The sequence below is a fragment of the Ursus arctos genome, unplaced genomic scaffold, assembly GCF_023065955.2.
Source record: "Ursus arctos isolate Adak ecotype North America unplaced genomic scaffold, UrsArc2.0 scaffold_13, whole genome shotgun sequence".
In the NCBI taxonomy this organism is placed as follows: Eukaryota; Metazoa; Chordata; class Mammalia; order Carnivora; family Ursidae; genus Ursus; species Ursus arctos.
The window spans coordinates 802,238-827,762 of NW_026622797.1; the positions used below are offsets into that span (position 1 = coordinate 802,238).

The 25,525-nt window shown below is 43.9% G+C and overlaps 1 protein-coding gene across 6 annotated transcripts in view; it reads left to right on the plus strand.

Annotated features, from left to right (window-relative positions):
• The window catches only part of WDR27 (WD repeat domain 27), a 163,627-nt gene that overhangs the window by 54,255 nt on the left and 83,847 nt on the right, over positions 1-25,525 (plus strand). For 2 of the 6 annotated variants that reach the window (XM_044379965.3, XM_048225916.2), the window contains exons 20-23: positions 196-329; positions 3,390-3,487; positions 4,052-4,149; positions 5,474-5,562. In XM_044379965.3, the coding sequence (XP_044235900.2) occupies positions 196-329; positions 3,390-3,487; positions 4,052-4,107 (288 nt within the window). In that variant the 3' untranslated portion in view covers positions 4,108-4,149; positions 5,474-5,562. The other 4 variants (XM_048225914.2, XM_057310880.1, XM_044379964.3 and 1 more) reach the window with 4 other exon arrangements.

The window sequence follows — 25,525 nt, forward strand, 5'->3', positions numbered from 1 at the left end:
TTCAAAATACTCATTACAGAAAAATTTTAATCATGCGACATCTTTCAGAAATAGTCGGGAAGAAGAAACAAAATGGTGAACCGGTCCTAAGGAAGTGTGTCTGCGTTTAGAGTGGACGTGTGGGTTGGTAGGCGTCTCCGTGCGGCTCCTGTCGGCCTCTGCTACGTTGGCCGTGATGACTGATTTGCATTGCAGGGCAGAGACGTGTTTTCCAAGCCCGTTGGGTCTGCGCAGTTCTATTACATAGACACTTTCATACTGCTGTCTTCTGGCCCCGAGCTCCAGCTCCTCACGTACCACGTGGACACTTGCAAGGATGAGATCCAGAGGTGCGTGGTCTGCCCTTCCGTTCCCTGTCTCTGCACGGTCGGGGGAGCCCTGTTTCTTACTGGGTTGTCCGTAAATAGAGTGTTTACATTTAAACATGTCACCTCACTGCAAGCTGCTGGCGAGAGCCGAGGGATGGGCTTCTCCCTCCTCAGAGCTGGTCTGTGGTGCGGCGCGGGGCCCTTGGCGCAACGAGAGGCTCCGGGGCTTCTGCAGGTGGAGCTCTTGCCTTGGTTCAGCAGCGTATCTGATTGATGTTACGTGGGACGATTCCTGCTGTGCTTGTAGTGAAGTTAAAACACGAACCACTTCATACACACACACACACACACGTACACGTACTAAACATACAGACTGATCGCCTGTTCACACCTCCCTGTGCAAATACTAACATTTGTTTTGTTTTCAAATATCGTAAAGAAACAAAACATTACAGGGATAATTAATGGCCTGCCTTCCCAGGCCAGTTCCCACCCCTCGTTCCTCTGCTTTTTCTCCTTACCACAGTAAGTGTAGCTACCATCTGTCACCACACAGAGTTACCCAGTACTATTCACTATAGTCCTGTGCTGCACTCCCATCCCCGGACCCGTATTTCCTAATCCCCTTCCCCTCTTCCACCCATGCCCCCCACCTGCCACCAGTTTATTCTCTGTGTGCATGAATCTGTTTCTGTTTCGTTGTTCTTTTGTTTTTTAGATTCCACATATAAGTGAGATCACAGGGTGTCTGTTTTTCTCTGACTTCTTTCACTTAGCATACTACTCTCCAGGTCCATCCTCGTTGCACGTGGCAAGGTCTCATCCTCTCTGATGGCTGAGTACTGTTCCATTGTACATATGTACATCTCATCTTCTTCATCCGTTCGTCTGTCCGTGGGCACCTGGCTGCTTCCAATCTTAGCTGTTGTAACTGTCCTCTTGTTGAGATTGGTGTGTTTGCTTCCCATCCATGCTTTTATATTTGCTAATGCAACACATCTTTCATAATAATCAGAATTGTGTTTCTGAGATTTAGCCATGCTTGTGAACGTGACTTCAGTCTGTTTGCAGCCTTGCTATGAAATTTTATACAACAGAAATGTGCCATGGCTTCCTCACCCATCCTCTTGTTGCCAGAGAGCTGGCTTTTCCCGACTCGCTCTTGTTCTCTAACCAGTGGTCTGCTGGATTTCCTTGTGCACATGTGGACATGGGACCATGGCAGGTGATTTCAGACTCGTCTGCTCTGTGCTGGCAGCGAGACAGTGAGGGCAGGTTTTGTCTTTCTCTGGAGGCTGGCTGTCCTTCTGTCCTCTCTGCAGGGGATGCCGTCTTCTTTCCTGTAACTAAGTACCTGACTACGGTGCGTCATGTCAGCCTGGAGTTGAGCCATCTGGAGGGTTAAGGCTCACAGACTTGAGGTCTGTGTGCTGGTTCTGTTCTGCTGCTTTTCACTTTATGATTTCAAGGTGGATGCTGGAGCTCCAGGCATCACATTCATGTTCTTACAGCAGCATGAAGGGGTAGACCCCTGGGAGCATGCAGGCCTTTGGGGCTGGGACCTGTCTTAGGAACATAAGGGCAGGAATTGTCAGAGTGTATAAACTGGGCGGATTGCTGCGAGACTTCCCTCACCCATCAGATGTGTGGAGTCACCCTCACATCGGCGTGTCTGTGCTCTTACTGTGGGGCGTGTGAGTTTGAACAGGTCTGAGCTCAGGGTCTGTCTTGTGAGTCATTGTGGCTTCTGTTTCATCCCCAGCCCCTTGTGCCCATTGGGAGACCTGTGGGCAAGTTTTCAGCTTAGTAGGCTGATGGGGTAGCTTTCTCATTGTGAAGGAGGAACACACATGGCAGGTACCCCTGGCTCCCAGCAAGAAGATTGGCTTACTCTTAGGTCAGCCGCTTGGCCAAGAAACGTGCGCTGAGGCTGGGATAGATTTGGCTCAGGTGTGATGTATCCGTGGGGTCACAGAGGCTCCTGAGCGGGATGCAGGTGCCGTGGCCGGACAGACAGCAGAGAGTGCCCTGGGCTCCTTGTAGCATTACCGCTGTAGCTTCCTGGCCCCTGGTCTGCCGTGGGTGCTCATGCCCATGAGGCCGCGGCGTGGCATCGTGTGCCTGCTGCATCTTACCAGCCAGCTTCCCACTGGCCTGAGTTTGGAGCCAGGTATTAGGACCTGAATGGTTACTGGTTGTTGCAAGCCAGGCATTTTTAATGTCTTCACATTTTTGATAATACAGTTCCCTGGAAAGAAGTACTGTGTTTGCAGACTATTTGCTTCTGGTCCAGCAGACAAAGCTGGGGCGTGGAGATGGCCTTCACGCCTGATTCCATCCATGCTGGCCTCGCATGCGCTTACATGCCCCTTTGCGAATGGTCCAACCCTTCAGTGGGTGGTCGTGTGCGGCCCAGGCGGCCTCACCTCCTCTGTCTGGGGAGATGACCCACGGAGGTTGCTTGAGAAAGGCCCTTCCCCAGGCCTGCTGCTTGCTTGGGCTGCAGCTGCTTTCCCCACTGGAACGCCAGAGTCAGCTGGGGGTCGTGACTCTTGGAAACTGGCAAGGCTTCAAATGATGGGACGCCAAACCTCCCCCGGGCCACAGGCATGAGTGTCTCTCAGCAAAGCTGTCTGTTCCTTGGGCAGGGCTCTGGCCGGCCCGCTCAGTGCACCTCGGCCCTTCTCGTGGAGCAGATCCTCTCCCTCTGAGCCAAATTGGGCACGAGGCCCGCTATGCCTCATGAATACCTGTGCCTTAAACGGGGACTGTCCCTTCCCCATTCCCACCTCACCTCCATATCCTGTGATTTTAGCTGTGTCTGTTCTCCCTTGGCTTGCGTGATCTTTCTGACGTGTCTGTCCTGGTCTGAGCTGTTTCCGTGGCTCTCCCATGACACAGCTGCTTTCTGCCCCATTAACCACCTGCTGTTTGATCCCGCGCAGTTTTTCAGCAGGAACGCACAGTAATTTGTGGGATCTTTGTGTTGTCACTGAGCTTCCCTTCAAAACTCTCCTGTGACTCCGCTCCATTTGTCCCTCCAGTCTGTGTGGCTGACCTCCACATCTCCATTCCCCCCAGGACCTGCTGTCTGAGTCATCCCTCTGGATGCCCGTCTCTGTGCCTATCCTGCATATGTGGCCCCAGGCCCCCACGCAGCATTCACCCACCCGTGGAAGGTATAGGCTGATGGCCTGTTCATCCCCCCTCTCAGCTGCCCAGCAGGCTCAGACATGGAGCCCTCCCGGCGCTCTGCCCCAGCCCCCACCTGCTCCTGCCCCTGTGTGGGCCAGGATCACATTGTAAGATTGCTGGCAGGTTCCCTTCCTTTACAAAATTATTGTTAGGGATTCTTGAGGTCGTATGTTTATTAAACCAATACTAACTGCTTATGTTACCCTTTAGAAAGTATTAACAACATATGTGTAAATGGAAATACAGATAGTTTATAACTGGTTGGATGTCTTCTTAAGTATACATAATTATTTTAGAATTAGGAGAAAAATTTGCTTTCTCATAGACAGGAATGAATTATTTGGGGCTTTATATGATATTTTTTCATGAAGTTTTCCTATAGGAAAAGTTAGTTTCCTAAAGGAATATTAAGGTAGCTGACGTATTCCTTTGATGTTATAAAATGTAATTGAGATATGAAAACTTTTTTCATAGTCAGCTTTTTAACAGTAGAATGCTTAGTTGTGGGAGGGAAACAGAAAGATCGATTATCTTTATTTTTCTTTCAGATACAAACAGAAGAGCAGGTGCAAACGTGTCTTCAGACTTGCTACGACTGGTATGACAGAGATTACCAGTTTATCAGCCGTAAACGACTTCTATTCCTGTATCCTTGCCCCTGCTCTTGGTTTTCACATCCTGAGCCTCACCCCCTGGCAAGAGCGTCTGCTGAGGGCCCAGGCTGCAGGTGCACTGCTGAGCACGGGACTCAGGGAGCTCACGTCTTCTGCATTAATTACACGTGCAGTGATTCCATCTCCGTGGTGAAGAGAGTGCCAGAGGAAAACTAGATGTGGACGTAGCAGAGCATATGACATACAGCAGGGTGATCTGGTATTTCTGTCTGTAGTTTATTGTATAATACGTAGTAATTTAGTACTTTTTAAAAATGAACTGCTACACTTGCGATGGGCATCCTTCCATTAATGAAAGTTTGCCCCAGCTCTGTGGGGGCTGGCAGACGTTACAGCAGTAATGTTGAATCTGAAATTGAGGCTAAAAGTTTATTTTTTGACTTTTTTTGGCTAGCATCATCCCTTTTAATTAAAAAGCATTGGTTTTGATTTATTTAGAAGAAAAGCTCTGATCTTCAGGAATTCATTTTATAAAATTTTAAGTTATTCAGAGGTCTAAGTTATGTTCTTTTGAAGAATTTTATAGTTGACATTTCAGAAGGACTGATAGAAGGTGTCAGAGGCTCTAGTGTGTTTTAATTACAAAAGTGGTGTTTTTATGCTAGAACCTTTGCTACACACATGACACAACACCTAGCAGAATTGTGTCCTTGTGAGTATTCTGGCCTCGAATAGTGGTTTCTGTGTATTTCAGTGTAAGCACTGGGTTTATTATCGAATCTAGTGGTCCTTCTACCATATATACTATCCATGACACTGCTCTGAGCCGCACCTTGGAGGCGGAGTAGTTCTGGTGGTCACTAACTGCCACTCCCGTCCCCAGTGTAGGAGTTAGTGGCGCTCAGTCGACAGTATGCCATGCTGGGAGTGGTGGGCTCTCGTGTGGCCGACTCGGGTGGCCCTGTCCACGTTCATGGTTGTATTGCTAATTTTACCATCAGACCTGTCTTCTGAGCTCAGTACCCATAGATTCAGCTGCCGTTCCATCTCTTGATTTGGGCATTTCCTGGAGCCCTCAAACCTCATTTCACTGAAGTTAGACCTCTGGGCTTCCCACCTTGAGACGGGTACCACCTGGGTCTGCCCTAGTCCACGGCCCAGCAGCTCCTGCCAGACGCCCAGCACCAGAAGGGGGGGAAACAGGGCTGTGATCACAGCTTCTGTGGAGCCTCAGATGGTAATGCCCATCATCCCCGGTGTGTCTCCTTGGTGTCCCAAAAGTACTAACAGAATACACGGGACGGCTCACTCCCGGTGGCGGGTTGTTGAGAGGAGTTCCCTAACTGAGTGGCACAGATCTCGTGCTCGCGGCCGGCCGGAACAGGACTCTGGAGGTTTTTGACCTCAATGCAGGTCGCAGCGCAGCCGCGATCTTGGAAGCCCATTCACGGCCTGTCCACCAAATCTGCCAGAATAAAGTGAGTGAGCTGTTGACAGCACTTATCATTTGTAAAATTGTATGTTTAAAGTGTTTGACTCGTACAGATGTCTGATGCAAGTTTAACAGTTTGCTACCGAATTCATTGCTAATTTTTGGTCATCATTAAATTTTGTAAGCCTCGATGTTTGACCTTAGAAGATAGTTTAATGCCATATGGAATGTTAATTTTTGTACTTTCCTCTTTGATTATTTTGTGGGCCTATTTTTCAGCTTTATTAGTAATGCATTCACACTTAAAACTTGATGAAGGGTTTGGGTGTTTCAGGCTCTGAAGGACTGAGCGAGTCATGTAGACCCTGCTGGAATGTGAGGTACCTTCAGGAATCAGTAGTTTCTCTTTGTAAGATGTTCCTATCTGTCTTGACAGAGTAGTAGTTTAAAACTACCCACAGCTGAGGGTTACAGACTCGAGATTAGAGGAGGTGCTGTTTTGATGAATTCATTGTCTCATAGTTTAGTTTAAAAGACACTGTGCAGACCAAAAGCCATTTAAGATTTGTGAACAAAACTTGTTTTTAGGACTGCAACTACAATTTGGATTTTTGATATATTTGCAATGACTTTAATTTATAAATAGTCTTCTGAAATCTGCATTATGATCTCAAGGGTATCATTGTTCTTTTTTTAGAAGGAGGGACGGGCAGAGGGAGAGAAAATCCTAAGTAGGCTCCACCCCCACCATTACCACCATCATCACCGTCATTACCACCATGACTGTTTCAGCTGCTGAAATTGGAAATACAAAATATAGTTTTGGAGTTTTAAATGCTTTTTATTTATAAAAAAATAAAATCCCAGTTTTAAAATAATGGTAAAGATAATTCTTTTAAACTAAACCAATTTTCTCATATTTTCAAAAGAAGTTATTTCATTTTGAAAATTGATGTGATGCTATTTTGTCTGACATCTTGGGGTTTTCTTGTTTCCATTCCTCTGTTCCGATTTCGTGGTAGAAGACTTTTAAACCTTTTGCATTCATTACTTTTCTCTGTGGCAGGGATTAAATAAGATTTACCTGTGCAGGTAAATCTCTTAACATATCCTCAGTTCATTTAATAACAACTATTCTTCCTATTTTTTTAAAATATGAATTTATGAAGGTTAGTAGGCATTGCCTTAGAAAACTCTCACTTCTCAAATGCACCTAATTCCACACGATCCCTTTGTTCCTGTGAGTGTTAAGGACAAATGTGCAAGAATTTGCTACTTGCAGTAGAAGATCAGAAGCCGAATTAAGAAGCTGCTTTCAAAGAAATTGTATACAGAATGTGGGAGGTGTGGGCATGGGTCATATTTACACAAAGCTGACTGTGGCGAGTGCTGTCACGTGAGATGACAGAGTGTGACGGCCGTGATGAGGATGTTTATTGTCTCCTGGGAAGATTGGAGAAGGCTATATTTGACTGGGACTCTACCTTGTCGCGTATTGTCAGATAGAACTTGATTTTAGGAGAATTTTGAAGTATGTAAAAATAGGTTGCCTTAGCCCACGCAGTTAGTGAGTTTGGGCTAACAGGCAGGTGGTTCCCTGTGTTCCGTGTGTCCTCACAGCCTGACTCCCTCACGTAAACCCATGGTATGAATGCCACGAGTGCACCCAGCACTGCCTGGTCAGCAGCTCCCTGAGCAGTCTGTCCATCCATTCTCCTGCCCCAGCTGCCATCTGCTGCCACCCCAATCCGCTGTCTCCACAAAGCTGTTCCTCAACCCAGTCATACTCCCACTGCTAAATACAAGTGAACATCTCACTGTCTTCCTTGAAATTCCTCGAGGTTCCCAGCAACTCTTGAGATAGAGTCAGACTTGGCCTGCAGGCCCTTGCTGCTCTCCTGTCTCATCCCTGTGTGGACGTACGTGTTGGCATGGACTCTGGTCTCAGGCAGGGTTTGTGAGGGAACCTGGGTTGCTGGGCCCAGTACCATAGGTGGCTTCTGTGGGATGCATTGAGATCTGGTGATGGTTAGCTCCTGGGGGGCTCTCTCCAGGACAGGAGGAGGCAAACCCCCAATGTTGCCCTGTCACGCTCTTACCGGTGCACACACCATACTCACGTGTGCCGAGTGCTCCCCTGCCGGACACGACGTGCTGAGCATGCGTGAACTCCGTGCTCAGAGAGCCCTAGTGCATAGACGTGGAAGCTGAGGCACGCCGCGGCAGTTCCCTGAGCCGCATCCTCAGCGAGTGTGCCCTCAGTCGGCCATTGGGCCGCCGAGCTCCGGGTCCAAACACAGTGCGGAGCTGTGGTCTGGGAGCCGCTGTGCTGGCGTCTCGTGTGCAGGCTCGGGGCTTCCCCAAACCTGATAAGAAGCCTGCTTAGCAGACTTGTGGCCCTGGCACTCCACGTCTTTAGCGGTCCACCACGGCGGGGTCTCAGGGGATGGCTGGGACTGAACATCCCGGCGCCTGCCCCTGGGTCCTCACCACTCTTGTGGCCTGGACTGGGTCAGGACATGCAGGCGCACACACATACACACGTGTTTATGGCTGTGTGCACACATGCATGTGGAGGTGTGTGGGCATGTGTGTTTCCATGTGTGTGCACATGCGTGTGTGCATCTGTATTAAGCTAGGAACGAGTTCATGTCAACATCTCTCAGTGAGTCTGCACCTGGCGCTGTGGTGAGCACGGGGATACCCGAGTGCAGGAGAGAGCAGGGTCCTCACACTTGATGGATTGGTATCCTTCTGCAGAGACAAGTGGGTTCACACGACGTCACGTGCCCTGTGCCGCGGCTCCTCTGGGGGGCCCTCTCTGCGGAGGTGAGGTGGGCCTAGGTCCATGAGGTACAGGAGGGAGCCAGGTGTGCATGGGGAGAGCAGCGTGCAGGCTCATGTGGTGAAGCCCACAGTGGGGGTTCACTGCAGAGCGCCTGGCTGGGCTTATAGGCTCTGGGCACCATCTGGGCTTTGTTACAGGTACAGGGCGGCCATCATGAAGGCTGAGCAGGAAGGTGAGTGACCGCACCGATGCTTGCGTGGCTGTGCGTGAGTGCAGTTTACAGACATGGCCGTAATGAGATTGCGCCTCGTGACTCTGGCTGGAAGGGCTTGTGCTTGCGCTCTGTCTTCTACCCTGTGGGTAGGTCGCTGGTGCTCTGCAAACACGTTGTGCTTTATGAGCTCCCTGCAGTGGAGTGAGAGGCTGGAGAGGGAAGAAGGGATCCTGAGCACGTCCCCGGCCAGGGAGGGCCTCGGGAGCAGGGGCACCGGCCAGGGAGGGCCTCGGCAGCAGTGGCACCAGCCAGGGAGGGCCTCGGGAGCACAGCACTGGCCTCTGCGGTCCCGCTTCGCTTGCGTGGATTCCTGGCTTCACGGCTGGTGGTGGTCCATAGCTGCTGTCCTAGTGCACGCCTTGCTCCTTCAGCGGCAAACAGCTTCACGTAATGGTGCCGTAGACTGAGCTCCCTGTGCTCAGATGCCTGCCATGGTTCCGTACCCTGCCTGAGCCTGGCTCTGTGGCTGATGTGGGAGAGGCTGGGGCTACAGTAGTCCCGGTGGGCGGTGGGCAGGGGCTTTATGATGTTGCCTGTTTTCAGGGCGCAGTGTCAGGCTGGAGCAGCGTCCCCTTCCTGTTGGACATGTGGATCTCTGGGACAGCATCTCTGCGTTTAGGGAGCCCTAACAGACTCCTAGGAGACTTCGGTCCAGATGCGCTAGTGTAGACTGTGGGGTTAGCAGCAGCCGGTGCAAAACCACAGCCTTCCCGCCGCCTCGGGTGACACAGTGACCACACAGAGACAAGCGGTTTTAGGTCCCTCTCATAAAACCTCTCGTCGTTACCAGTTTTCGTGCATTTGCTTTAGGAAACTGCTTAAAATTTCTTCTCCATTAACTAGCAGCTTATGTAATGAGCAAGCAGTAGCCCGATCTACCTCAAATTGGTGCGGTCTTCCAGTGATGACTGCGATGTTTTGGGATCATTGTGGTGTGCTCTTGGTTGAGAGGTGTTGTATTAGGAAAAACAGTCTTGAGGTTTTTACTGGGAAAATAACTGGTTTTACTTCCTGAAAATACACTTCGGAATGGTATCTGATGGGAGGGAAGGGAAGGAGTGTAACGTTACAGACACTTATACTGTGTTCTAATAGTTTGTTTTTCTAAACTTCTCTTAAATTTTTGTTCAGTTACACAACATACGTCAAAGTGTTCAGACTAACCGCAGCCATATGGGAGCTGCTACCCAGGAACGCTCATGGAACACAAATCCTAACTGGTCCAAAGGTCGTATTTCCAGTAGAACATAAAACAGATCATTACGAATTTCTCTTGAGCTCAGGACAAGCATAGCCATATCCGTCACACTCGAGTAATGCTCTTTTGCAAGCATCCCGGTGCGTGGTCTGAAAACCACCTCTCCTGAGAATTGCCCCACGGTCATTGTTGGAGAAGCAGACTGTTTAATTTTATCACGTTCACAACAGTACCACATCAAAAAGTGAATGCTCTATTTTCCTGTTTTTAAATTGTGTTATATCATTAAATGGTTTATTTTTACAATGCAAATACATAAATCTTTTATGATTTATCGGTCTCTTTTAAAATCATAGCTCTAGTTTTTTCTTTATATATAATAAAAACTTGACTGTTACTTTTTTTCTATGCCTGAATAAGATACATGCATTTTTGTGATGTGAATACATAATGCTGTGTACAGCTCATTTGAATTGAAAAATTAAATATATAAAGGTTTAAATAGTTTTCTAGTGAAAACATTTTATCGCACAGAAAACTTTAGATTTTCAGCAAGAATGGTCAGTAAAATCCTGGTATGATTGCCTTAAAATATATTACTTTATTATCTTTAGATCTTGTTTTTTTTTTTTTTTAAAGAAATGAAATGCTTGTGGGGACAGACACAATTCTGGTCTGTATCTTTCTTTCTCATCCTTCTTTGATGACCACAACTGAATTTGTGGTCCCAAGTACGCATCAAAATACATTCTGTATTGTGTGGTGTGCTTTCCTTTTACATAATGGCAGCAAACTGTACATATCTCTGTGCTACCTGGTTTTTATTCCACACCGTAAGTATGAATTTAATCCATCTTTATGCATTTACAATGGATGCATTTAAGCCTATAAATTTCCCCCTGAATGCTGCTTTACTTGCACTTTACCAGTTTAGCACGTGGCTATTTTAATTATTTAGCAGTAAATATTTTCTAACTCCCGTTATGACCTTTTTAAACCTAGACTTTATTTAGATGTGTGCTTTTAGATTTCTACATGTATGACCTTGTTTTTGGTAAACGTTTTGTTACTGATTTCTGATTTTATGGCATTGTGTTCAGAGCACATGACCTATATGGCACTGATTCTCTTCTACCTGTTGAGATTTTTGTATTTATTGAGAAACTTGGTTCTCTGGTTGATTTTTATGGCTATTACATATGTGTGCATGAAAAGAATGTGTTCTCACCCACCGTTGGGTATGTGTTTGCATAGATGTCTATTGGCCCAACCTTATTAATTGTATTCAAATTATTCAAGTTTCCTATTTTTTTGTACTCGATTGTTTTTATTAGAGAAATGTATTAACATTTCTCTCCATGATTGTAATCCTGTCAATTTCTTCTTATAATTCTATTAATTTTTTCTCTATATAGTTACAGGCTGTGTTATTGGGTATATTTACGTCGGATTTCATATATATATATATATATATATATATATATATATATATTTTTTTTTTTTTTTTTTTTTTAAAGATTTTATTTATTTATTCGACAAATATAGAGACAGCCAGCGAGAGAGGGAACACAACCAGGGGGAGCAGGAGAGGAAGAAGCAGGCTCATAGCAGAGGAGCCTGATGTGGGGCTCGATCCCATAACGCCGGGATCACGCCCTGAGCCCAAGGCAGACGCTTAACCGCTGTGCCACCCGGGCGCCCCAGATTTCTTATATTTTTATGTGCAGCGTTCCTTTTATAATATTTATAAACTATTTTTAATGAGGTCTTATTTGCCTTCTGTCAATGTTTTCTGGTACTTATACAATCAATCCTGCGTTCTTTTATTTAGTATGTGCTCTTTTTCTCCCACCTTTCACATTCAGCCTTTAAAGATAATGTTTTGTTTTTCTTGAAATCCAACTAAGAATCTCTTTTTTTTTTTAACTTGTTGAGTTCAGTCTGTTTGCACTTGATATGATTACTCACACATTTGGTCTTATTTTCTGCTTTCTCTTCTACATTAAAAAAAAAACTTCTGTACTTTCTGTTTATCATGAATTTTCTTGGCTTCTTCATTTCTTCCTCCTTAGCCTCCTTGGATTGACTGAAAACAGATTTTAATTCTCTTTTTATCCCAGTGAATGCTTTTGGTTTTTTACTGGTTAGCTTCAGGAAACTAGCAGTGTTGTAAGGTGTTCTAACTACGCCTTTTTTTTTTTTTTTAATAATGATTTTTTTATTATATTATGTTAGTCACCATACAGTACATCCCCGGTTTTCGATGTAAGGCTCGATGATTCATTAGTTGTGTATAACACCCAGTGCACCATGCAATACGTGCCCTTCTTACTACCCATCACCCGTCTATCCCATTCCCCCACCCCCCTCCCCTCTGTAGCCCTCAGTTTGTTTCTCATAGTCCATAGTCTCTCATGTTTCATTCCCCCTTCTGATTACCCCCCCTTTCTTTATCCCTTTCTTCCCCTACTGATCATTCTAGTTCTTATGTTCCATAGATGAGAGAAATCATATGATAGTTGTCTTTCTCTGCTTGACTTATTTCACTTAGCATTATCTCCTCCAGTGCCGTCCATGTTGTAGCAAATGTTGAGAACTCGTTCTTTCTGATTGCTGAGTAATATTCCATTGTATATATGGACCACAACTTCTTAATCCAGTCATCTGTTGCAGGGCATCTCGGCTCCTTCCACGATTTAGCTATTGTGGACATTGCTGCTATGAACATTGGGGTGCATATGGCCCTTCTCTTCACTGCGTCTGTATCTTTGGGGTAAACGCCCAGTAATGCAATGGCTGGATCATAGGGTAGCTCAATTTTTAACTTTTTAAGGGACCTCCACACTGTTTTCCAGAGTGGCTGTACCAACTTGCATTCCCACCAACAATGTAGGAGGGATCCCCTTTCTCCACATCCTCTCCAACAATTGTTGTTTCTTGCCTTGTCTATTTTTGCCATTCTAACTGGCGTAAGGTGGTATCTCAGTGTGGTTTTGATTTGAATTTCTTTGATGGCTAATGATTTTGAACATTTTTTCATGTGTCTGTTAGCCATTTGTATGTCTTCATTGGAAAGTGTCTGTTCATATCTTCTGCCCATTTTTTGATTTGCTTATTTGTTTCTCGTGTATTGAGTTTGAGAAGTTCTTTGTAGATCTTGGATACCCGTCCTTTATCTGTAGTGTCATTTGCAAATATATTCTCCCATTCCGTGGGCTGCCTCTTAGTTTTTCTGACTGTTTCCTTGGCTGTGCAGAAACTTTTAATCTTGATGAAGTCCCATAAATTCATTTTATCTTTTGTTTCTCTTGCCTTTGGGGAACTACGCCTTTCTGTTAAACTCTTAGACTCAGTGCCTTGCCCAGTGCCTGGTGTTTTGTGGACGGTCTCTGGGTGTTCGCGTTGTGTCTGTTGCATTGTCTGGACGTTGCGATTTACCAAGCTGGCTTGACCCCGTGCTCGCTTGTGGATGCCTCAGCTATGTTGGGATTAGGGGCTGGGGGGCCCTGAGTGGATTCCTCTGTGTCGTGTTTCTCACCTGAAATGGGTATAAAGTAGTTTACGTCTCATAAGTGTGTTGAGAGGATGAAGTGCTCAGTGCCCAGAATGCTGTGGGCACAGGGAAGACTCTCTGTTTGCTGTTGATTTGTGTAAACCTTCGTTTCCTGTTTGTGGCTGAACAACAACCTCGAGGTATGTGCGCAGTAAGGGTCAGATACACTTCTTTACATTGTTCTTAATAATTTGGATATTCTTGGCATGGAAGGAAGATGGACATTGTTATGAGCCATAATTATTTAGTGTTTGGGTCCAAAAATGGTTCTGTACGTGGAGTGCAGTTGAGCCCCTTCTAGGAGCTATTTTAAGTCACTGCAGCCTTCCTTCTGACTGCAGCCCGAGGGGAAGTGATGATCGGATCAGGTATAGGTCCTCCAAGGGACCCCACCAGGGACACGCACGGGGCTCCACGCAAGCCCGTGCACAGACCCCTGCACGGGGGCCTTAGGGCTTGATAACCGGCAGATTCATAACCTCAAACCTCAAGTGCCCCATTCAGGGCATCTTTCAGATAATTTATTGAAGATATAAATTTAAATATAAATTCTGGTACATTAATCTTGTAGTCTTTTTTATCTTTTATCGTACTTTTCTAACTCTCGGTGGCATTTCATACATAGAAAACATACACCAACACTTCCTAAGGTCAAAATGTACCGTTAGTAATTATTCATAAGGAAGTTTTTGGAGGCCAATTCTGAAATTGTTATAAATAAGAGAAATACTTTGTGTCAGTTTCTTTTTTTTTCTTTTGTTTGTTTGTTTATATATTGTTTATTTGTAAGAGTTCTATGTCTATCACTGTGTATAGGATGTGGTAGGAGATAAGCACTTATAAATATTAATAAATCATTAATTCTATACATTTGCAAAAAAAGACTTCTTAATCAAATTTGTATGTTCAAATTCAATAATTATTTGATTCAAAAAAATAAAAATGCAAAGACCCCAGACTCTGATTCTTAAGGTATTCCTTTCTTTATGCAGATTGTTGCTAAGTCCAGGGTTTTGTTTTTTTTATTTTAATGATTTTTTATTTATTTATAATGATTTATTATGTTAGTCACCATACAGTACATTCCTGGTTTCTGATGTAAGGCTCGATGATTCATTAGTTGCGTATAACACCCAGTGCACCATGCAATACGTGCCCTCCTTACTACCCATCACCAGCCTGTCCCATTCCCCCACCCCCTCCCCTCTGAAGCCCGCAGTTTGTTTCTCAGAGTCCATAGTCTCTCGTGCTTCAGTGTCAGTTTCTTACTTCAGATTCACCGTTGTTAGATATCACCAGTGTAATGTTTATTAATTCAGCCTTTAAAGAACACATCTTGTTTCTTCCCCTTACAATTCTAGGGATCATCATTCACGACCCAACAGCACCAGGTTTATAACCTTTTTGCCACCACAGCCACCGGGGACAGCATAAAGCTGTGGGACTTGAGAACCCTGAGGTAAGGCCCGCCCTGGCCTGCAGGTCGCAGCCGGGGACACACGGGACGCGCTTCTGTGACAGCTCCTGAGGCATGTGGCCTTAGGGTCCGTAAACTCGGTTTGATCTCTTTGCTAAATACGACCAGGTTGTAGTGAACGGATTCATGCTGACCCATCTGAGAACCGGTCACACCAATTCGGAATGCTAACAGAAAGGGTGCTGGTCTTTCCTCTGCTGTGTGAGTGTCTTGTGACCCCTGAGGGTCAAAGATGCACAGGGAGGTGAGGAGATGCTCAAACTCTAGTCATGCAAACACGTAGATATGTGTACTCCTGTTCTCTAAAAAGATAGTTCTGCTATGGGGACTAATCACTAAATCGATAACGTATGTAACAAAGTGTCATCAACACTGGTGTGTGTGCACGCACAATACCGATTTGCAAGGGCAGAATGAGCTGTGTCTCTGCTCTCCTCTAATCGCTAAGCGAATACAGAAACCGCTCTCACGTGGGGAGGGTATGCTCCCCGAGGCCGTCTCCGGGTGTGGCTCTGTTTGGCATCGCGGAGCTCCCTGGAGCCCAGCCCTGTGCTGGTCAACACTTGCGAAGGCTTTCCCTGGGTGGCTCTGGCCATCCCCAGAGGTGTTGGAGATTTTCTGGGTGACACCAGCATCGGTTCTCTGACATCTGTAACAATAAGCAGGTTTTATGTAACACTTTGTAAGTAGTTGGTTGTGGCACTTGACCAGCCTTGAAAGAGTGTCGCACCTCCCAAAAGTCTTTGAATCACTGATCCAAATAATTTATGATTTGAAAACGTTCGTTTTTATATTTTTTTAAAGATCTCCAGAGTAACCTGCCTGCCTTTAATAACTCACATGAGAGTGTGTTGTCTCAGTGCTGGTTTGTTAATTATTGTAAAGACAGGCTACAAGTCAGTGTCCTTTGCCCTAATTTGTGTTAAATTAAAAAATCATTTTTTTTCTCTTGGTATTTATTTTTTTCCTATAGATGCGAGCGCTGTTTTGAAGGACATCCAAACCACGGATACCCATGTGGGATTGCCTTTAGCCCTTGCGGACGCTACGTGGCTTCTGGTGCAGAGGACAGACATGTAAGTACCGCTGTGGCGTGTTTTTTGGTCTTCAGCCGTGAGACTCTAGACTCATTCTTGTGGAAACTGTTTAATGTTGTTGCACATGAGGATAAAAATCTATTTTAAGAAGGTTGGCTACTGGCCAGGGTTTGAGACTTGCAAGTAGTAGTATTTTAATAAGAGTAATGTGTGAGTTATGAAAGGTCCTCATGTGTTAGTTTTGGTGAGGCAGGATTATTTTAAACCCCAGTCATATATCAGTTTATTTCTTTATTCATTTATCAATCATTGCACAAATTGCCTTCCATGGGAAAGGAATTGCTACGTGCTGCATTTTCTGTGAATCACCACATAACGACTCTAATAAATAAAATACCAGATCAAAGTATTTAACTGGGAGTGTTCCTTTTTGATATCTTAGGGAACAATTTTTATTTTATTTTATAAAATATACTTATTTTATTATTATTTTTTCTAACCTTCCAAAGAAGTGCCTTTATTTATTTACAGGGCTTAAGAAGGGAAAAAACTCTAGAAGAAGGGAATTTCAGAATAGGCCCTGGTGCACGGAGGACTTGGCAGGGTCTAGGATGCAGTCTCCCGTGTTTCCTGGTGGTCACTGTCTGGTCGTGGGGGCATCCCGCGGTCTCTTGGTCGGCCACTTTGGGCCCCAGCGACTGGCCCTGGCGACTTCTCAGCTCCCGGTCAGCCCTGTCACCCCGCACCAGCTCTTCCTTGTACAGACTTTCACGATGGCTGGGGACTTCCTCTGGGGCGACTTGTTCCCAGAGTCTGTAGTCTTGCCGTTAGGAGCCGCAGTATGGAGGGCGTCACTGGTCAGCTACTACTTATGGGTCTAGTTGCTGGCGGTGCTGGAGGGGAGAGCCGGACTCCTGCGCCTCTGTCGGCCAGCGCTTCAGCTTGTCGTCTGCGATGGTGTCGCAGTTGTGGCACTGGAAGCGCTGCTGGTCGCTGTTCCTCTGTGCTGTGGCCTGCAACGACTGCATGATGACCCAGTGGACCTCGTCCAGCAGCTCGCGGAGGCTGCTGTCCAGGTAGAGTGCAGGCTGCTCACGACCCTTCCCCATGGGTGTGGCTGTGGGGGTGTTTCTGATTGGTGAGACACACAAACAAACACGGGGTCCAGCTCACTCGGGGTGTGCTTCCCTGAGCAAAAGCGGTGGAATCCAAATTCAGCCGTGTTCACTGAGCCACTCAGCGGGCGGGCGGAGACGCCAGAACCATCGCGGGTTGGATGTCCTCTCGCGGGTTAGTCATGGGTCGTTGATGTTCGGAGACATCACATGGCTTCTTTAGTGGACGGTGTCACAGCCAGAGCCATTTTGCTGTCCTGGGACCACGTGTTGATCTGTGAGTGCTTGTTGATCAGAAAGACACCTGTGCCTGGGCTTTCCACAAGGTTTCGTGACCTGGAGCGGCTGTTCTGAACTCCTCCACAGACAGGTTGTGGTCAGCGGGCAGCATGGGGGTGTTTTGTGTTTCCAACCTTTTCTGTTAGAGGAGCCCCTTCTTTTTCCTGCTCCTTCCTGTGGCTTTTCGTATTCTCCACCATCAGATCGTTCTGGGTCAGTTGGCCATGGTTCAGAACAGTTGACCGTGTGATGGTCTGAGAGCCGATAGACAGTTTTGATGCCACAGACGTTGTGGTGGGTTTGCACACTGATCCAGTAAAAATTCCAGCCCTCGCTTTCTGTCACTTGGATCCACCTGCTCTTCAGAGTTATTCATCAGCACTGACTTCTCCACATCAGTGACCCATTTCACTTTTCCTGCCACAGTTCACAGGTACTTACGGTGCTGACAGGAATGTCCGCTTTCTCTTCCTCTCCAGTGAGTCCTGCCTCAGGTTCTTAGCTGATGGCAGATGGCTTTTCTGCCACTTCTTGGTGGGCGTGTGGTGTGGAGGAGCACCGAGGAGTCTGGAACATGGTGGCCCAGGGCCGCCAGCCCCACTGCAGGCTGGCAGGACGACACCAGCTGCCACCCCATGGACCGGCCCAAGTACTTATTTCATTTCATTGTTTTAAATTGATTTTTTAATTTTAATTTAAGTTTTTTAGAGAGAGAGGTGGGGGAAGAGCATGGGGAGGGAGAGAATCTCAAGCAGGCTCCGCAGCCAGTGTGCAGCCCAACTTGGGGCTCGATCTCATGACCCTGAGATCATGACCTGAGCCAAAAATCCAGAGTCAGATGCTCACCCAACTGAGCCATCCAGGAGCCCCTCAGTGTACTTATTTTAATGAAATCTCCTTCCCTTCCTCTCCCCAACATACCTTACACGTTAGACACACATGTCTTATGGTGGATTTGGAATAGAAACTAATACATATCCATTTGTCCTCAACATATTTAACAAGGCTTTGTGTTAGTTTCCTAGGGCTATTGCAACAAATCACCACAAATTTGGTGGCTTAAGACAGCAGAAATCTGTTATCTCACAGTTCTGGAGGCTGCAAGTCTAAAATCAAGGTGTTGGAGGGTTGGTTCCTCCTGGAGGCCCTGAGGAACCAAGTGCCCTGGCCCCTTCCACTCCTGGGGCTGGCTGCCGATCTCTGACATTCTTTGGCTCGGGGCTCATCAGTCCAGTGTCTGCCTCCATCTTCACATAGCTATCTTCCCTGATGTTGCCATGCTCCCTCTTCTTTCTCTTATAAGGACAATGATCACCGGACACTCTAAATCCAAGCTGATCTTATGATCTTAACATAATCATATCAGCAGAGATCCTACTTCCAATAAGATTACTTTCACAGGTCCTATGGTTAGGACTTGAACATATCGCTTTGGGGGACACAGTTCAACTTACTACTAGTCTATGAGGGTTATCTAAATAAAAAAGGCAGAGAAATTTCTAAAAACTCAAGGAAACTATATATAGAGTTTATTTGGAAAAAAAGAACTTACTATTTAGTTGAGATATTTATTGTCTAAACTTTTTTCTTACTCAGTTTGATGAGAATGGAATTTAAAAATATGGAAAACTATTTTATGAAACTTTTAAGTAGGAAAATCTATTCTAAAATTTTACCAGTTCGTAAGTAACTAAATGTGCTCCGTTGATGTCTTTCTTTGTCATCTGCTATGATAGATACTTGAGTTCACTCTAAATGAGGTACTTTGATTATGTGAAAGTGGGCAGAAATAGATACTTCAGGTTTTCTCAAAGAATACAATGTATTCTGAAATGTGAGTGCTATGTAGCTAATAAGTAATTTGCAAATTTATTAAAGCAACTTAAATAATTAAAATAAGTAACATTTATTTGACAGTATGACCTATTTGCCACCATTTTGGATGCTTCTTTTTCTTTTTTTTTTTTTTTTTTTTTTGATTTTGGACAAAAACCTTGCTGGCGTTACTAGTACCACCACCAAGAAAATAATGTGATTTTTGGTTTTTCCTCTAAATTGTTTCTCTATATGGGGTGCCTGGGTGGCTCATTCAATTGAGCGACTGATTCTTGATTTTGGCTCAGGTCATGATCTCAGGGTTGTGGGCTTGAGCCCTACATCGGGCTCCATGCGGGGCATGGAGCCTACTTAAGATTCTCGCCCCCCCCACTCATGTGTGCACTCGATAGATAGATAGATAGATAGATAGATAGATAGATAGATAGATAGATAGATGGATAGTTTTCTCTGTATCCTGTCATGTACCCTAAACTCTCTTACAAATTCAAATCCAGCCATCAAGTTAACATCTTATTATGCGTAATGACTTTGTGGCTTTCAGGTAGAATATCAAATCCTTATTTGCTTCGAAGGCTTGAGCACTACTTGGATATTACCTAAGAAATCCATGACATAACTTAAATATGGATCTATTCTTCTAGGAGCCAAATGTAAGTCAACTGTGTACATTGAATTTTCTTGAAATTTTTGATCACTATTTTCTTTTATTCAACATATTTGTGAGTGCAGCTGAAAAATCATTGAAATTAAGAGTATAAAGTCACAGACATTGAAAATAGATGAGAAATGAAGCTGATGTGAGAACAGTTAAGTCTAAAGTAGGCTTTAAAGCTTAAACCATTACTAGAGATAATGAGGATATTTAATAATGATAACAATGCCGATCTGTATAGAAAATATCATAATTCTTGATGAAGTCCCAATAGTTCATTTTTGCCTTTGCTTCCCTTGCCTTTGGAGATGTGTCTAGCAAGAAGTTGCTGCGGCCAAGGTCATAGAGGTGGCTGCCTGTGTTCTCCTCAAGGATTTTGATGGATTCCTGTTTCACATTTAGGTCTTTCATCCATTTTGAGTCTGTTTTTGTGTGTGGTGTAAGAGAATGGTCCTGTTTCATTCTGCTGCATGTGGCTGTCCAATTTTCCCAACACCTTTTGTTGAAGAGACTTTTTTTCCATTGGATATTCTTTCCTGCTTTGTCGAAGATTAGTTGACCATAGAGTTGAGGGTCCATTTCTTTCTTTTTTTTTTTTTTTATGTTTTATAACATCACCATGAATTCTTTTTTTTTAAATAATATTTTTTTATTATGTTAGTCACCATACAGTACATCCCTGGTTTTTGATGTAAAGTTCGATGATTCATTAGTTGCGTATAACACCCAGTGCACCATGCAACACGTGCCCTCCTTACTACCCATTACCCGTCTATCCCATTCCCCCACCCCCCTCCCCTCTGAAGCCCTCAGTTTGTTTCTCAGAGTCCATAGTCTCTCATGCTTCATTCCCCCTTCTGATTACCCCCCCTTTCTTTATCCCTTTCTTCCCCTACCGATCTTCCTACTTCTTATGTTCCATAGATGAGTGAAACCATATGATAATTGTCTTTCTCTGCTTGACTTATTTCGCTTAGCATTATCTCCTCCAGTGCCGTCCATGTTGCAGCAAATGTTGAGAAATCGTTCATTTTTTTTTTAAAGATTTTATTTATTTATTCGACAGAGATAGAGACAGCCAGCGAGAGAGGGAACACAAGCAGGGGGAGTGGGAGAGGAAGAAGCAGGCTCACAGCGGAGGAGCCTGATGTGGGGCTCGATCCTATAACGCCGGGATCACGCCCTGAGCCGAAGGCAGACACTTAACCACTGTGCCACCCCAGGCGCCCCGAGAAATCATTCATTTTGATAGCTGAGTAATATTCCATTGTATATTACCCCAAAGATACAGACGTAGTGAAGAGAAGGGCCATATGCACCCCAATGTTCGTAGCAGCATTGTCCACAATAGCTAAATCGTGGAAGGAGCTGAGATGCCCTTCAACAGACGAATGGATAAAGAAGATGTGGTCGATATATACAATGAGGGTCCATTTCTGAGGTCTCTATTCTGTTCCATTGATCTATGTGTCTGTTTCTGTGCCAGCACCACACTGTCTTGATGATCACAGCTTTGTAATAGACCTTGAAGTCCGGAATTGTGATGCCACCAGCTTTGGTTTTCTTTTTCAACATTCCTCTGGCTATTTGGGGCCTTTTCTGGTTCCATACAAATTTTAGGATTATTTGTTCATTTCTGTGAAAAAAGTTGATGATATTTGATAGGGATCACATTGAATGTGTAGATTGCTCTAGGTAGCATAGACATTTTTACAATATTTGTTCTTCCAGTCCATGAGCATGGAATGTTTTTCCATTTCTTTGTGCCTTCCTCAGTTTCTTTCATGAGTATTCTATAGTTTTCTGAGTACAGATCCTTTGCCTCTTTGGTTAGGTTTATGCCTAGGTCTCTTACGGTTTTAGGTGCAATTGTAAATGGGATCAATAAGATAAAAAGCTTTAGCATAGCAAAGGAAGCATTCAACAAAATCAAAGATAACGGAGAGAATGGGAGAAGATATTTGCAAATGACATATCAGATAAAGGTCTAGTATCCAAAATCTATAAAGAACTTACCAAACTCAACTCCCAAAGAATAGTCCAATCAATCAAGAAATGGGCAGAAGACATGAACAGACATTTTTGCAAAGAAGACATCCAAATGGCCAGGAGACATTGAAAAAGTGATCAACATCACTCAGCATCAGGGAAATACAAATCAAAACCACAATGAGATACCACCTTACACCAGTCAGAATGGCTAAAATTAACAAGTCAGGAAACAACAGATGTTGGTGAGGATGTGGAGAAAGGGGAACCCTCCTGTGCTGTTGGTGGGAATGCAAGCTGCTGCAGCCATTCTGGAAACAGTATGGGGGTTCCTCAGAAAGTTAAAAATAGAGCTACCCTATGACCCAGCAATTGCACGACTGGGAATTTACCCCAAAGATACAAATGTAGTGATCCGAAGGGGCACCTGCACCCCAATGTTTATAGCAGGAATGTCCACAATAGCCAAAATGTGGAAAGAACCTGTATGTCCATTGACAGATGAATTGATAAAGAAGATGTGGTTTATATATACAAAAGAATATTATGCAGCCATCAAAAATGAGATCTTGCCATTTGCAATGATGTGGATGGTATTATGCTAAGCAAAATAAGTCAGTCAGAGAAAGACAATTATCATATGATCTCACTGATACGTGGAATTTAAGAAACAAGGCAGAGGATCATAGGGGAAGAGAGGGAAAAATGAAACAAGACAAAACCAGAGAGGGAGACAAACCATAAGAGACTCAATCTCAGGAAACAAACTCAGGGTTGCTGGAGGGGAGGGGGGGGGTGGGAGGGATGGAGTGGCCGGGTGATGGACAATGGGGAGGGTATGTGTTGTGGTGAGTGCTGTGTATTGTGTAAGACTGATGAATCACAGACCTGTACCCCTGAAACAAGTAATACATTATATATTATTAATAATAAAAAAGAAAATATCCTAATTCTAAATCTGTATACACCTGATAACATAGTTTCAAAATATAAAAGGCAAAAGTATTATAACCCTAAGAAGAAAAAGAAGCATCCTCAATTATAATGGAAGACTTTAACAAACTTATTTTAATGGCTAGAAAGCAAATCATTGCTGACCGTGATGGTCTTCTGCTCACTATGCTCTGCTGATTCTGCAGCATCATGTCCATGATCGTGTAGATCGTCTCCAAGGACTGCTCAAGTCTTTACGTGCTGTTCAGGAGTCTCCACGATGGGCTCCAGCTTGCCTGTTGAGCCTGCTCTATGTCTCCTGTGTGTCCTATTTTCTATTCCATGGTGTCATACAAACTCCGGATATGACAGTCCTTTTTATAATACAGAAAAATGAGGGTGAACCAAAAAAATTCTCATAGACAAGAGACGACACAGAAAAATGTGTTTTCTGTGCAGGTGAAAACTTAACAATGTATTTGAAAATAAGCTGAAGGAAATTAAGAAAACACATAAAGTTTAACAGAACAGCTAAAGCAGAAACAGAGTAGTTCGGAAATAAAACTGGGAGACACAGGAGTATATGAAACGAAAACTGATAAGCATTAGAAAAACATTAGAAAAAAAAAATTTCAGAAATAAAGGCCACATTTGAATGAATATAGTAGAAAGTAGATACTCCAGAGAGCATAATAAGGGAAAAAGAAGATATGAAGGAGAAAAAGAATTCAATGCATCCATACATGAATAAAGAAAATGATGAAAACATTCAAGTTGAAAGACAGATATAGAAGTTTTGCTAAAGAGATTCAACCTACATATAATTGGAGACCCTGAAGAATATTTTTCAACCAGTAATTGAACAGAACTAATATTTAAAATTGTAATTCAAAAGTAGCTTTTTCAGAAATTACTTAAATCTGTATATTGAAAGCCTCAGCATTGAGGGCACCTGAGGCTTGTGCTTGGTGACTCTGTGGCTGTGAGTCTGGTGGCATTTACATTGCTAGAATGTGGTTGTCTGATGGCATTAAGGTCATTTGCCAATTTTAAAAGCATAGCCCTGAAGCCACAGGAAAGACCCAGAATGTTTGTTGAGTGAATAAATGATCTCTTCTTGGGTCCCCAAGATGCGCTGAAAGTTTTATCTATCTCTAGTAAAAATGACATCAGTTTTCTTTTTTTTAATTTATTTTTTAAATTCCAATGTAGTTATCATACAGTGTTATATTAACATACAGTGTTTCATGTGTATAAAACAGTGATCCAACAATTCTGTACATTACTCAGTGTTCATCACAGTAAGTGGACTCTTAATCCCTTTTATCTAGTTCACTCACTCACCCCCTCCCCCACAACCACCAGTTTGTTCTCTATGGCTAAGAGTTTATTTTTTGTCTTTTTTTTCTTTCTTCATTTGTTTTGTTTCTTAAATTCCACATTTGAGTGAGATCATATGTACTTGTCTTTCTCTTATTACACTTAGCATAATACCCTCCAGATCCATCCGTGCCGTTGCAAATGGCAAGACTTCATTCTTTTTTATGGCTTATCTTCTTCATCCATTCGTCAGTCTGTGGGTACTTGGGCTGCTTCCATGGTTTGGCTGTTGTAAATAATGCTGTTATAAACATCGGGGTGCATGCATCCCTTTGAATGAGTGTTTTTGTATTCTTTGGGTAAATATCCAGTAGTGCAATTGCTGGGTCGTAGGGTAGTTCTATTTTTAACTTTCTGAGGAACCCCCACACTGTTTTTCAGAGTGGCTGCACCGCTTTGCATTCCCACCAACAGTGCAGGACGGTTCCCCTTTCTCTGCATCCTCCTCAACACCTGTGGTTTTTGTGTTTTTGATTTTAGTGATTCTGACAGGTGTGAGATAGCATCTCATTGTGGTTTTGATTTCATTTTCCTGATGATGAGTGATGTTGAGCATCTTTTCATGTGTCTGTTGGCCATCTGGATGTTTTCTTTGCAGAAACGTCTGTTCATGTCTTCTCCCCATTTTTTAATTAGACTGTTTGGTTTTTGGCTGTTGAATTGTATAGGTTCTTTATAGATTTTGGATACCAGCCCTTTATCTGTAATGTCATTTGCAAATATCTTCTCCCATTCTGTAGGTTGCCTTTTAGTTCTGTTGATTGTTTCCTTTGCTGTGCAGAAGCTGTTTATTTTGATGAAGTCTCAATAGTTTAATTTGGCTTTATACATTGCCTCAGGAGACCTATCTAGAAAAAATTTTCTATGGTTGATGTCAAAGAGATAACTGCCTATGTTTTCTTCAGGGAGTTTTATGGTTTCCCATCTCACATTTAGGTCTTTAATCCATTTTCAGCTTATTTTGTGTATGGTTTAAGAAACTGGTCCAGTTTCATTCTTTTGCATGTGGCTGTCCAGTTTCCCCAACACCATTTATTAAAGAGACTGTCTTTTTCCCATTGCATATTCTTTCCTCCTTTGTCAAAGATTAATTGACCATGTAATTGTGGGTTTATTTTTGGGTTCTCTGTTCTGTTCCATTGATCTAGAAGTCTGTTTTTGTGCCAATACCATACTGTTTTGGTTACTTCAGCCTTGTAGTATGTCTTGAAATCTGGGATTGTGATACTTCCAGTGTTGTTTTTCTTTTTCAAAATTGCTTTGATTTTTTTTTATTAATTTCAATTAGCCAACATATAGTACATCGTTAGTTTTGATATAATGTTCAATGATTCATTAGTTGCATGTAACACCAGTGCTCATCACATCACATGCCCTCCTTAATGCCCATCACCTGTTACTCCATTCCCTAACCCCCTAACTTCTGCAACCCTTAGTTTGTTTCCTGGAGTCAAGAGTCTCT